The sequence below is a fragment of the Nannospalax galili genome, unplaced genomic scaffold (assembly GCF_000622305.1).
Source record: "Nannospalax galili isolate Female #2095 unplaced genomic scaffold, S.galili_v1.0 scaffold741, whole genome shotgun sequence".
NCBI classification, from domain to species: domain Eukaryota; kingdom Metazoa; phylum Chordata; class Mammalia; order Rodentia; family Spalacidae; genus Nannospalax; species Nannospalax galili.
In genome coordinates, this window is record NW_008346093.1 from 280,777 (window position 1) to 295,747 (window position 14,971).

General features: G+C 44.7%; 1 protein-coding gene across 2 annotated transcripts in view; it reads right to left on the reverse strand.

Annotated features, from left to right (window-relative positions):
- Positions 1-13,919, reverse strand: part of Syn1 (synapsin I) — a 49,532-nt gene extending 35,613 nt beyond the window's left edge. Inside the window, exons 1-5 of one of the 2 annotated variants that reach the window (XM_008842514.2) lie at positions 13,301-13,919; positions 4,188-4,245; positions 3,994-4,085; positions 2,918-3,074; positions 2,090-2,179 (exon numbers count right to left, since the gene is read on the reverse strand). In XM_008842514.2, the coding sequence (XP_008840736.1) occupies positions 2,090-2,179; positions 2,918-3,074; positions 3,994-4,085; positions 4,188-4,245; positions 13,301-13,677 (774 nt within the window). In that variant the 5' untranslated portion in view covers positions 13,678-13,919. The remainder of the gene's footprint in view (positions 1-2,089; positions 2,180-2,917; positions 3,075-3,993; positions 4,086-4,187; positions 4,246-13,300) is intronic. The other variant, XM_008842513.3, reaches the window with a different exon arrangement.
- Between the last annotated feature and the right edge of the window lie 1,052 nt (positions 13,920-14,971).

Here is a 14,971-nt window from a genome sequence, read left to right on the forward strand (position 1 = left end):
ACCATTGAAATCTACCTGATGACTTTATAGACATACACAGGTGCCAAGGATCTGAGTGTAACGGATTATGACTAGTAATAATCAGATACAGATGAGAGATGCATGCGTCAACATCTCATTGTTATTAGCAAAAACAATGAGTCTTTCTGTAAGAAACAGTTAATTAAAGGTATATTTTGCCCTGATGGACCTACATAACTACAGCCATTCTGAAAACAGGTCAAATCAACTGGCTGAAGCTCTGTTTCCATTGGACAACCTAAATGGCAGTATGGCAAAGCTTAACATAATGATTTATTCCAGTTTGGGTCACACATCTTCATATTAAAGACAAACAAACACAAGTTAGATGATACAGGACACAAGCTGACTTCCTGCCTGATGAATTTGCTGATTATGTTTGTTTTTGTCAACTTGACACAATCTAGAAACACCTAGGAAGAGGGAACCTCAGTTGAGAAATTTCCTCCATTGGATTGGCTTTGGCCATGTCTGTGAGGCATTTGCTTAATTGCAAATTAATGTAGAAGGGCCCAGCACACTGTGTGTGGTGCCTTCCTTAGGCAGCTGGGCCTGGCCTTATAAAAAAGATGGCTGAGAAAGCCAGAGGAGACCAGCCAGTAAGCAGTGTTCCTTCATGGTCTCTGTTTAGTTCTTGCCTCTGGGTTTCTGCTTGAATTCTTGTGCTGACTTCTTTCAGTGATGGATTATGACATAAATGTGTAAGCCAAAGAAACCCTTTTGCTCCCCAAGTTATTTTTGGTCAGTACTTTATCACAGCAAGAGAAACCAGAACACCCTTGGAGCCACATCACAAGTCTCAATTACAAATGTTTCTCAGAAGATCTTCCTGTGGAAATTAAAAAAATATATTTTATTTATTATTTTTATTTTATGTGTATGAGTGTATTCCCTGCATGTAGGTAAGTGCACCCATGTGGTGCAACGCCTGCAGAAGACATAAGGGGCTGTCGGATCCCCTGGAACTGGAGTTACAGACAGTTGTTAGCTGCCGTGTGGGTGCTGGGATTCGAACCGGGGTCTTCTTCAAAAGCAGCCAATGTTCTTAACCACTGAGCCATCTCTCCAGCCCCGCAATTATAATAATTTTTAATATTCATGGTCACTGTAGTATTAGTGATATTTTATGATAATAACCAATGATTCAATTTTAGTTTGTAAGTAATTTATAACACTGTTACTGAATATTTTTATTGGCAATTTGAGTTTGAAATATGGGTAAAATTTCTATCAGGAGGAATATTTCATATTGTTAGAAACTATTATTTGATTTCTTTATGGAATGTAATCTGATTTGTTATAATTATTTTCATTTACATTATAAATACATTTTTTGGTCTTTTTTGAGACAGGGTCTCCCTGTAGCCCCAGCTGGCCTGGAACTTGCTATGTAGACCAGGCTGGCCTCAAACTCACAGAAATCTGCCTGCCTCTGCCTCCCAAGTGCTGGGATTAAAGGCATGTGCCACCACGCCCGGCCTTATAAATATATTTCTAATACTGACAAGAATATACAACAGAAGCAATAGGATTTGGTAAATATTGGGATCAGTAACTTAATTCACCCTTGTAATGATTAGGAAATCGGTGATACAGGTTGAATATCCCTCATCCAAAAATATAAAATCTGAAGTACTCCAAATTCTGAAACCTTTTGAACTCCAACATATGCTCCACAAGTGTCATATTCCATTTGTGACCTCAAGTAACAGATAGCAGTTAAAACACAGCCTTCCTAAAAGTATTGTATAAGAGTAACTTTGGGCTGTGTGAATAAGACATACAGGAAACAAATTAATTTTGTGTTTAGAATTGGGTCCCATGCTCAAAATACGTTATTGTGCATATGTAAATATTTCAAAATCCAGAACATATCTGAAATCTGAAGCAGTTAAAATTCCAAGCATTTTGGACAAAGCCTACTCACCTGTATAGTATACTATCACAAAGCAACTTCATACTTACACATGTTTGCACTCAACACTCAGATATCATGCCACCCATAATACAGGCATTGATATTACTCCAGTAGTTCTGACTTTTCCCCACTTTAGTCCCCCAAGCTTACCATCTCTTTGTGATTGGGGTAGAAGGTCTGATCAATCAGAGGGAATTCCTCTGTCCCGAGTTTCTTATGCAGTCGAACCATCTGGGCAAACTATGAGAACCAGGAGATAAAGATCAGTGAGTTCTGTACCTCAGGGGACTCTCCAAACTGGGACCCCAAGTGCTACAGCTTGGATCTGGAATGTCCTCTAAAGGCCCATGTGTCAAACGTTTGTTCCCCAGAATGAAACTATTGGGAGGTGGTGAAAACTGAAGAGGGGAGGCCTACTGAGATGATTTAGGTCATCAAGGGTGTATTCTCAAAGGGGATGATGTGACCCTAGTTTCTTCCTTTTTTTTCTTTCTTTTTTTTTTCTTTTTTTAAAATTCCAGGCCACAAAGGGAAGTGGCCCACAAAGGGGAGTGCATCCATGATGCACTTCCAACATGATGCTCTTCCTCTCTACAGACCCAAAGCATCAGGGCATATATGTCATGGACTGAAACCTCAAAAACTGTGAGTGAAATAAATCATTTCTCGTCAGGCGTGGTGGCACACGCCTTTAATCCCAGCACTTGGGAGGCAGAGGCAGGAGGAGCTCTGTGAGTTCGAGGTCTACCTGGTATACATAGTAAGTTCCAGGTCAGCTGGGGCTGCAGGGAGACCCTGTCTCAAAAAAACCAAAACAAAACAAATAAATAAACTATTTCTCTTTATAAGTTGATTATCTCAGGCATTTGTTACAATAATCTCTAAACATCCTCACTTCCCGAAAGACAGTGTGGCTGCAGGCTCCCACATGTACAAAGAAGTAATTCCATCTCCAGTAGTACTCTTCCTGTCACTTACCACCCAGGGCTTGTCACAGAAGTTGTAGACAGAATGCAAAGAGTTAACACTGGGGATTCCAGCATACTGCAGTCCAATAACCAAACTGCGGTAGTCTCCATTGCGTGCCATGCTGAAGGCATGCTGGCGGATCAGCACAAAGTCTGGCTTCAGAGACCTGGGTTGGGGGCACAGGTAGGAGTGTTGAGCTCCCACCCAATCAAGAAGTTTTCCATATCACTCTTTTAAATAAAGATTGAATTTCTAAATCTTCATAGCTCCTGGAAATTGTAAAGTGTTTTCTTCCCTCTACACAATGCACAAGCTGGTCCTTCTGCCTGGAGCACTGTTCCTACCCTTTCCCCATCTGGTGACTGATTCCCTTTCAGACTTTCCTAGCTGTTGAAGGTCAGCTCACAGCTCTGCCCACTGAGCTCTGGCATCTCCTTGGGCATAGTCTCTCAGACAACCAGTTGTCCTCCAAGTCTGCTGCCCAGAATAGATCCCAGCCTCAAGGCATCTGTGAGCTGTTCCCTCTGCCTGCAACATTCCCCCTATATATACCTGCATAGATCTCTTCTTCACCCTCTTCAGGTCGTCCTCAACAGTGCCTCGTGCTACTGGGCAAACCTATCCAAACTGCAAACCCCACCATCATTCAATAAGATCTACATCTGCTTTACCACTCTGGTTTTAATTTTTGTTGTTGATGCAATTTTATATTTTCTTATTTATTTATTTGCAGAACATGTCAAGGGTAAAGCCTTTTTGTCTTTTGAGGAAGGTCTGCTTTACTCACTACTAGGTCACTCAACATGTAGAACAAGCTCTTAGCACACAATAGGTACTAAATAAATGTCTTTTGGGTGTCAAGTGTTGAGGGCAGCACCTAGCATGAAGTAGATGCTTAACAACTAATTGTTGAATAATTGAAAAGTTTGCCTTGTGGCTTGCTGGAATCTTTGGCTTTTCAGAAAAGGTCTCCCCCCATATTCTGTGTCCAATTTTTTCTCAGGGGGGAGTTGGTGACTCTCCCCCAGTTCTCATGGAGTCCTTTGTGTCTCTCCCATCACACCAGTGTTGTACCCTATTCATACCGCACAACTTTGACCCCATTCCGAAGAACTTCCATGTCCACAGAGAATCCACCATTGGCATGAGCCACAAGGTTGAGATCAGAGAATTCAGCCTAGAAAAGTCAGATAATCAGTGATTTGCTCACATCGTATAAAAGTTACCAATCAGTCTGCAGTCCAGATGGTGGAGCCCCAAGTCCACCTGCCCAACTTACTTGTTCTACTTTAATATCAATTTCTCCGTGGATCTTCTTCCCTTTGAAGTATTTTGCCCTGGAAAGGAATACAGAAGGGAACACACATCAGTGCTCACATCCCAGACACTATGAGTACATCCAGGCTGGTCCCTTGGACCCTTTCCCCCTTCAGTGCTGGTACAGAAACCACATAATGTTTTAAAGTTGTTGAAATGATTGCCAAAAAAATGGGCAATGTTTTGTGAACAATAAAGTCTCTTGTAATCCCTGTAGAGGTGTGTAAGAGTCATTGTGAACTCTGAGGTGTATTCTTAAACCATCGAGAGCCGGCATTTCCCAAAATATGGTCTCTCATTACATTACTATTGCAAATGTTCCAGTAAATCTTTGGAAAATTAATGGTGTTATATCACTTATGACAGATTTTGAACTGTGTGGAGGTCTGGAAATGGCCAAGAACCTCAGAGAATATAAATAATATGACATGTGCCTGTGGTTTGGTGCTTTTCAGTGCCTGTGTAGGGCTCCATGCTTGTATCTGCATGTGTGGCCCAAAGCATCTCTCTGATGACTCCTTTCCTAGGGAGAAGCACCTTGATCATTGGTGTCATCTGCTGTGAAGGACACAACAGCCATGGGTGGCAGTTGCATCTGAACAGAAGCAGCTGATTAAGGAGTGCAGGCTGAGGGTATTTGTAAAGAAGCTGTAGCCAGCAATGATGGGGGAGGGAGGAATGCAGCTGAGGATGAGAGAAAGCCACAGGAAGGGGAGGAGGAGCAGCAACAGTAGGCACATCACAAATTGCTGTGTCATTGTCTCCAGCTCCACCCCAGCTAAGCTCAGCTTCCAGCGGCCTTCTCCCCAGGCCCAGGATTCCTACCATACAGGCTTCTTCAAAGAAGCTCCAGTCAGGGTTTTCATGGAAAGACGATGAGAGGAGGAGATGCTCCTAGAGACACTAGTCACTGACATGTACACAGTCAGGGTCTCTAACACATACACACTACAAAAATGAATCCTGGTGGCTTCACTGATATGAACAAGAGGACCCAAGCACAGATACTTCCTTTTCTTTTGTTTCAGTATCCTTTATCTCTCTCTTTCTCAGTCTTTATCTGTGTGTGTGTGTGTGTGTGTGTGTGTCTGTGTCTCTGTGTCTCTTTGTCTCTGTCTCTCTGTCACACACTTGCCAAAACTGACACTGTTCCCTCACAAGCATCCGAAGAGAACTTCTCTCAGATTTGCCAGTGTTCCATCTGTAACTGATGGTGAATGTTGATGATGAGCATACATCATTGTTTTTCAAGGTTTGAGTTTTGTTTTTTGACAGGAACTGTACTGGCTACTTTGGTGTTCTGCTTAGGTTGTTCTTCAGGGCTACTGGGTCTTGGTCCTTCGGAAAGCTCATGGCTTTGTCTCCACTAGGAAATGTCTTCTGTTACAGGGAATTGTCTTGGCCAAGGTGACACCTAATTTCTTGAGGGCAGCTCCTGATCTGTTTGTGGTCTCTGAGAGAGTATGATGGCCAATCTCCTTGTCTCATTCTGGGCTGACTGTGAAGTGCTCCTTCTGGGAACAGCTGAGGCCTCTAACCTCATGGTAGCCCAGACTCTCCCTCTGAAGTGTTAACCCCAAAGGCATATCCAGTAAGCCTCCTGTGTATAGATCTCTGCCTCTGAGTCTGTTTCAGGAAACCTACTTACAACAGTGGGACAGAGAAATCAAACTCAGAAGAAAACTCTAATGTGATTCTGGAGCTGGGTCACCCAGCAGTCAGCTGAAAGTGAACACCCTTAGTGGTGGAAGGTGTAAGTCTATGATCTGGCAAGCCCTATAACATTGGAGGTGTCGTAGTGGCAAAAGATGTAATGTGAAGTCTTTTTCCCATGATGGAGCGTGACACAGCAGGCCCCTAGGGTTTGGGAGCAGCAGTGATTTTTCCTGATGGTGGACTGCAATAGGAATCTGGTGGTGGAAAGTAAACCAGCTGGTGTAATATCCTTGACACTTGACAGATGTGAGGGAAATGGTAACCAGATGGGGGTGACTGTTTGCTAAATGCCACTGATTAACTGCAGAAAGATCTGACATGCTGATGGTGAACAATCACCAATTCAAGGCAAAATGTGAAAGTCAGAGAACTTCCCTGGACACGTTCAAAGGAACCTGCAGCCAAAGGGTGGACTGAAGAGAGGATCAGGCTCAGGATTTATTTGATGGAACTTCAGAGAAGGGTGGATTTTTGGGCTTAGCTCTTCTACACCATGCCCAGAGACTTAAAAGGACAGAGGTGGGATCTTAAGGTTTGAGGCAGGGATATGTGAACAGATGCAGTTAAAAATCCTGCACTTGATGGGCGTGGTGGCACACGCCTTTAGTCCTAGCACTTGGGAGGCAGAGGCAGGTGGATCTCTGTGAGTTCGAGGCCAGCCTGGTTTACATTGTGAGTTCCAGGCCAGCTGGAGCTTCAGGGAGACCCTGGCTCAAAAAGACAAAAAGAAAATCCTGCACATAAAGACTCACTTTAACCTATTCTGTTTACACTAGTTCACTTGCTCTTACTAGAATAGAAACCTTCCCTCTGAAGATAAGGCAGAGGGTCTCGAGTAAAGCAGGTGCCTTAAAGTTCAATGCCTGCCAGGCTCAGGATCTACCTCCAATTACTATTCTGGAAATCAGACCAGTAACTAGGTTTTGCTCACAGTGGGTCCCTTGGACCCGAGATGCCCCCAGTGTTCATTTCCATGACCTGCCCTTGTGGGATATGAGTTATTGCAGTAGGGAAGCCTCTGTGATAGCATGTACCTCCATGCTCCTACTGAAACAGTAGATCAGAGATGGAGGTATGACTCAGAAGTAGAGCACTTGCCTAATATGCATGAGTTCCTGGGTTTCAATCCCAGCACTGGAAAAAAAAACAGTAAATCCAAAGCAATATGTCACATACATTCCTGGGGTGATGGTAGAAATTAGGGTCACTCAGAAAGATCTAGAGATGATGGAAAAGTGCTGGTCTCCTCTCTTCTCCATTGAATTCACCAGTTGTGTCTCTGAGAGGCTGGACAGAACCAGAGAATGCTGATAGACTGCTGCAAGTGCCTTCAAATAGTACCTGGATTGTAGGTGTCATACTGGACATGCTATCATTACTATAGTAGATTAATAAGGCATCGGGTATGACAGGGGCCACCAATTTGGCAAATGCATTCTTTTCCAATTCTGATTAAAAAAGAAGACCAGAAAGAGTTCACATTTCCCTGGCACTGATAATATTTGTCGACAGTCTTCCTCAACCTACATCATAGTATAGTCCAAAGGAATCTGGACCATCTGGACATCCCGCAGAATATCACACTGGACCATTATATCAATTACATCATACTGATTATGCAAGGGATGGTGAACATATTGCTTTGATATAATCACATGTGATCTGAGGCAGGAATGGTGGCATATTCCTATAACCCCAGCCAACTCGGGAGGTTGAGGTAGGAGGATTGTGAGTTTGAAGCTATCCTAGGTTACCTAGTAAGTTCCAAGATATCCTAGGCTACATGGTAAGATCCTTTCTCCAAAAATCAAAAGATATATGAGTTTGAGAGGGCGAGAGAGAAACCACACAAAGACCCAGAGAACTATGATGATAGTAATCCAGTGGTTGGAAAGCATGCCAGGACAGCACCTCCATAGAATAAAGCTTTGTATCTCATGATTTCAAGTGTGAAGAGAGAAGCACAACAGCAGGTAGGCCTCTTTCAATTTCTGGAAGCATCATATTCTGTACCTGGAACTATTGCTCTGACCCATGTTTCAGGTGATATCTAATGCTGTCAGCTCTGAGTGGGGATAAGAGAGCTCTGCAGCAGATTCAGGGTGTGGTGCAAACAGTATTGCCACTTAGGCCATTTGACTTGGCAGGTCCTTTGATACCAGAGGGATAGTAGTGGAGAAATATGCAGTGTGTAGCCTCTGAGAAGTCCAAGTATGAGGTTCTGGACCTAGGTCATGCCATCTCCAGTAGAGGGTCAGATGTTTTTTTGTGGTGGTTGTTTTTGAGACAGGGTCCCACTATGTAGCCCTAGCTATTTTGGAACTTACAATGTAGCCCAAGCTAGCATTGAACTAATGATCTTCCTGCGTTAGCCTCTTAAGCTATGACTGAAGGCATATGCCACCATGCTTGGCTGAATTATATGGTTTTTGAGAAACAGATTCCACTGCAATATTGCACCCTGAGAGAGTCAGAATGCTTAACTTTGGGGCATCAAGTGACTCTGCATCCAAGACAGCTCATTTTGAACTGAGCCAAGCCACACCCACCAAGCAATAAAATCCAACGTTTATGAACAGTATTGAATGCCTTGGCTGATTGTTTAGGGTCCAGGAAGGAAAGTGATTGGAAGATCATGCTAAGGAGGTCTGGGATACAGAAATATGGATGAACATATGGGAGTGGGCAAAAAGGGGGGAGTGAACATCTTTGGATTGTGTGCTAACACCCACCAGGCTTTATCCACCATGGAAGTGGTACTAGGCAACCAGGTAGACAGGATGAGTCAGCCAGATGATGTCAGCCAGCCTCTAACCAGACACCCTAGTGCTAGCAGATGGGCACACGAATGAAGTGGCAATAGCAGCAGAGATAGAAGCTCTGTGTGGCATGAACCTTCTGGTTTTCCAGCAAGAGAGACCAACATTGAATCCTTGGTATGACACCATCCTTCAAGACCAAACAGTCACTTGGAGCAAGTTGACTACATTGGGCCTCTCCTACTCTGGAAAGAATAGCAATCTATTTTTACTGGAATAGTCCATGTGTAGTTTACCTTTTCTGAATGCAAGACTAGCCAGCATCACCGGTCGAGGGTTTAACAATACTTAATCCTTGGCATCATGGGATCCCATATAACATTGCATCAAACCAAAGGACGCATGTCATAGCAAAGTAAAAGAAGGCAAAGTAAAGAGGTGCTAAAGTGGCCTATGACTAGAGAATTAACCAGGAGGTTCCATACCATACCACCCAGAAGCTGCTTGCCCAAATGGAGACTTATTTTGGAGATGACACCATACAATAATAGGTATTATCTTCCTAAAGACACTGTAGACCCTCAGTTAATGACCATTGTATGTGCTGTTCTCCTAATAGGTAGAATACATGTGTCTAGGAAGTCAGAGGTCAGAGAGGGAGTGGCCCAGATTACCATCAATCCCAGTGATCCATTTTTTGGAATCTGTGCTTCCTGTTGCCTCAGGGCTCTGCAAGGTTAGAGGTCCTGGTTCTCCAAGGGGTGGGGGGACAATGCTACCAGGGGACACAGCAAGAATCCCATTAGATTCTAAGCTATGCTCTCCACCTGGGCACTTCAGGTTTCTCTTAAAAAAGGAGTCACTGGCAGAAGAATGTGACATAGATTGCTAGCAGGAGGTAGGGCCACTGGTACACATTGGCTCTTACATTGATATAATGTTTGGCTCTGCTCTCAGGCCATCCACTTGGGCATTTGCTGGAACACCTTGTTCAGCTTTCATGATTAAATAGACAAGGAAGCAGCCAGGGTCTGAGCCAGGTGTGGGAACACAGGTTCAGGGATCCCTCAAAGATGAGGAAATGGATCACCCACCAAGTAAGCCACTGAGACCAACAGAGGTGCTAACTGAAGGTGAAGGTTTTGCCTCCAAGGAAGTCTATCTAAGGAAAGAAGCCACAATAAAAAATACAGTTTATATAACCCATTATATATATTTACAAAATAACTCATGCTATATATAATATATGACACATTTTAGGACAAATAGGATACAAGAAATGCCTTATGTAATATATAGCACATAAAATATATATCATATGTGTCCCTAGTAAAATGTACATAAGTATATATATATAACTGGAATTAAAGTTTCAACTGGGCATAGTGGCACATGTTGGTAATTCAGCACTTGGGAGACGAAGGCAGGGAGGATCATGAGTTTGAGGCCAGCCTGGGTTACATAGGAAGACCCTCTCTCAAAAAATAAAAAGTTTCAGTAAATACTTTCACTATACGCAATCCAGTTTTGTATTTCCTATTCCGTTTTATTTCATTTTGTGGAGAAAATCATACACTTGTAGACGGATTATACAGTATAACATCATCATATAACAATTGAAATATATAGTATATGTCATATGTAATATATAGTATGCATCACATATATTATTGGAATAAAAGTTTTATTAAATAACTCTGCTTAGTATGCATAACATAATCTCTTGCTTTCTATTTTCATTTATCCTAATCCACAGACTGAAAAAACAAACACTGGACTAAATTATCTCTAAAAAAGGAGAGATGGAACAGAATATAGTGGCATGTGCCTTTAGAACTAGCACTCAGGAGGTGGAAGCAGGAGGATCATGAGTCCAAAACCAGCCTGAGCTACACATCGAGATCCCACCTCAAAACATCAACAACAACAAATTTTAAAAAATTTTTAAATTCTAATTTTCAACTTAGAGGATCTAACTTTAAAGCACAATAGTACAGGAAGAAAGGAGAGTAGTGAAGCTAGGGCAGATGGCATCAGACTGTGCATAGGTATGCTTTTATTACAAAAATGCAAAACTCCTCCTTTATTACAGCCTGAAATCTCCAAAGCTTCAATGATTCTGAAAGTCTGCGGTTGGGTTATGCGGGGCTGAGGCTAGTGTACTTAGGTCTTGTCCTTCTGTCCAGGTCACCACACATGTTTCAGGCACTAAATGAATATTTGCCAAATTGCCTGGAAGAAAAAGACTGGAGGAGCTGTTGGGGGGCTTATGTGATGCTGAAGGGAAGGGAATGGTCTTTTGCTGAATTCAGGAAGTACTCAGTAAATGCTTGCTGAGATTTGAAGAAAAAATGGAAAGCACTGGAACTGCAATTATGAAAGTGGAAATGGATTCATCAGTATTCATAAAGAAACTAGAGGGGAAACAAGGCAACAAATAATCTGTCTAGAGGGTTGGCGTAGAGAACAAAAGTCTACATGAGGGACTACCAATATATAGTGAGGGCCTCATTTATGTTTGCCAACTTCAATGGAGCAAATTAAGCCAGAAAGACAGTGCTTTGGGGAGTGGTCTAAGTAATTATGGAATGTGCTCAATATATACTTTAAGGGTTGTTGGAGAAAAAAGTGGAATAGTCTGTTACATTGATGAGAATGTGGTTTATCAGAACAGAATATAGGGAGAGATTAATAAGCGGTTTCTGGATTGATGCGGGAGGGGAAGAACAGCTGGGGAGATGGCTGCAAAGGCAGGGGGTATCAGGATCTAGTCAGAATAAAGAGGGAATTTGGACAACAAAGGGTGGGAATGTGTTCTTCAAAGTATACATGTGCAAATCAAATGCTTGTAGGGATAAACAGAGGAAAAACTGTAGGGAATCCATTTGATGGTTAAGATTAGGAGAAAGAGCTGAGGGACGGTTCTTCCTAGTATACAGAAGTGCTTAAATACCTCTCACATTCGAACACATAGAATGTATGCAATAAACATCTGTAGAATGAATAAAAGAGCCCAAATGCGCAGTAAGGGATTTAGAGGGAGGGGTGATAAACTAGTCAACAGCTGGTACCCAGTAAATTTGGATTGAAGTAGATCCCTGGAAAGTGAACCCTTAAGGTGGCAGCAAGAACTTCCAGAGACTTGGAATGAGGACACTGAAGATGACTCATACAGTTGGTGCTGTTGACTGGCTTAAATAGACTAACAGTCCTTTGGTGTATGGACAGGTTTGGAGAGGAATCTTAGGGGCACTAAAGGGAATGGGAAAGGGGTAACTCGTACGTACTGGGCTGCAGATTTAAGGAAAGAAATCTTGGAGGATAGGCTTCATGGTTGGGGCAGGTTATACTAGTGGTAACAAAGGGGAATGTACCCCTAACACGTAACAGGCACTGCATAGGTGCTGGCTGCATCCACTACAGGAAAAGGTCTCTGGGAAGCAGATGTAATCATAGAGAAACTCTCCATAAGTGCTCCAGCCACTGGAGGAAAGGGTCTTTGGAGAAAGGTGATCAGGATGGAGCACATGGTGGACAGGGAATCAGTGTTCACTGACTCCATTCAAAGAAATGACCTTAGGTGCTTAGTACATGCTGAAGGAAGCCATTGAAGGAGAAACTATATTGGATAAAGGTTTGGGAGTGGGGTATACAGCAGGCACTCAGAAGATAAGGCTCATACTGCAGAGAACTGACCAATACTGGATGGATCCACCAAGGGAAAGGCCTTTGAAGAAGTAGTTTGGGAATGGGAGATACTGGAAGCATTCGATAAATGCCTTCTAGATTCATTATAGAAAAAGGTCATTGAGGAGACACAGTGAGTCACACAGAAGACTCAAACACGCATACAGAATTCACCATCAGAAAACGATTCATTTAAAGGGGGCTTAGGACTGGGACATGTCAAACATTTAACGCTTTTTAGATTCTTTGAAGAAAATAGGTTCCTTTAGAAAGAATACCTGGACTTGGAATACACAGAAGACATTCAGTCAAGGCTCATAGGATCCATTAGAGGCAACCCTTGTGGTGAGAAGCAGGTGGAATACACAACAGGCACCCAATCAATGTTTACAGGTGAGTTTGAAAGCTTTGAGGAGGGGGCTGGAGTGGGATACATAGCACCAACTGGATACATGGTCACAACAGTCGTTAGAAGGCCTTAGGGCAAGAGCTGAGGAGAGCAGGACATGAATTGGGCTCTCAAATCATGCTCACGAAATTCATTAAAGCCAAAGACCTTAAGTGAAGGTTTCTTCAGTGAGGCATACTGTAGGTACTAGATAAATGCTTATGAGACTCATTAGGGTAAAGGTCTTCCAGGCAAGAATTGGGCAGGGGATACAGGACACATTTGGCTTTGAAGTCTTAAGGTATATACTGAAGCTTTTGGGAATGAGGACTGGGGATGATAATTGCTCCCTGCACCCATTCTGATTTGGGGGAGGCAGAGGATGGGCTGAGCACAAATAATTAAAAGGAAAGAAACTGGGTGAGGGGCCAGATGCCAGGCACACAAGTGGCGCTCAGTAATTGCTCATTCACTGTGGAAACATCTGGGGACCCAGGCCCTCGGGGAGGCGCAACAGCGGCTTACCAGTCGGTGTGCGGCTCGTCGATGACCAGCAGCACCCTGGCGGCGGCGCCCCCGCGGCCTGCGCCCCCAGAGCCGCCGCCCACCTGCTCGCTGAAGGTGGCGGCTGCAGCTGCTGTGGTCTGCTTGACCGCGTTGGACAGCGACGAGAAGAAGCCACCACCTCCCGAGGATCCCGGACTAGGGGCTGCTGGAGAGCCCACTGGCGCGGCTGTGGAGGTCCTCTCGGCAGTGGCGGTCGCGGAGCCGGGCGTGGCTCCCGGGCTGGCAGCCGAGGGTGGCGGCGGAGGTGGTTGAGGGCGCTGCAGGTCTGTCATGTACCCATTAGGCAGATTGGCCATGAAATTGCTGTCGGACAGGCGGCGCCGCAAGTAGTTCATGGTGGCGGCTAGAGGCAGGGGGTCCTAGGGGCAGTGTGTCTGGGGTTGGCGGGGGCGGAGCGCGAGGGGCCCAGGAGCACGGCGCTCTCCGGCTCGACGCGACTCCTCTGCTGCCTGCCGCAGACTGAGGCGGCACTGAGGCACAGCCGCCGCCGCAGCGCGGATGGTCGCAACCGGGAGCCCCTATTTCGCGGCTCGTGTGGTGCGGTCCGGCTGGGCCCGAGGCGAGGCGGAAGCGACCAAGGCGGAGGGGAAGGGGAGTTTGGGGAGGGCAGGCGAGTGACGTCAGCCCGCCTTCAGTGCTGGGACGGAGGTGGCGCCTGCCCGCGGCGGGGGCGAAAGCTCTGTCCGCGGTGCTGAAGCCAGCAGTGCGCACGCGCCACGCCGCATCCTCTTCCCCTCCCCCCATGAGATAGGGGATGCGCAATTTGAGGAGTGGGGGTGGGGTGCCTGTCCAGCGGGTCGGGCCGATAGTCGGGAAACCTCCCCTGGTTAACTGCTTCTTCCTGATCATTGGGCCCACTCGTGCTCATACACAGGTACCCTCCCCAGATACTCGGTTTTCCAGTAATGATGTTCACCACTGAAGGTATTTTTGGGGTGGGGTAGAGGCACATTCGGGGGTACATAAAAGTAGAACCCCCCCCTTACTGCAGTGTCCCACGTCCACAGTGTTGGGTAAAGAGAAGGGCATAGTGGTGGCATAAACATTATAAGACAAGCAGAGGTGGACACTTGGGAGATGTACATATCCCTGTCCTGGCTTGTGGGAGGCATGAATAACATGCACAGAAAAGTAAGGAAAGACATGGGGCATGCATAGCACAAAATACACACACACACACACACACACACACACACACACACAAAGTATATATACAGACACGCAAGCCCAGGGTAGCACATAGAAGCATATTGAACACACATATACATACACATTGTGCACACCGACAACATGCAAAGACCCAGAAAATATCACACAAGCACGCACACCTAAAGAAAACACATTCCCCTAAGTGATCATGGAAAAGCTGGATATGCAATGGAGACACATTCTGTGCAGCTCTATCCCTGATGTGTATCCACCCTCCTCCATATGCACACATTCAGTCTATATGCCCTCATTCCTCTACTCTGGACACAGTTAAAAACCTGGTGCCACCACTGTTCATGGTTGTCTTCCTCCATACCTAAGAACTTTCCACAGAGGAAGGATGCCAAATAATATTTGCATATGAGGGAATAACGTAATTCAGGCAGTAGTAGGACATAGAAGCCATTATGTCAACTTGTA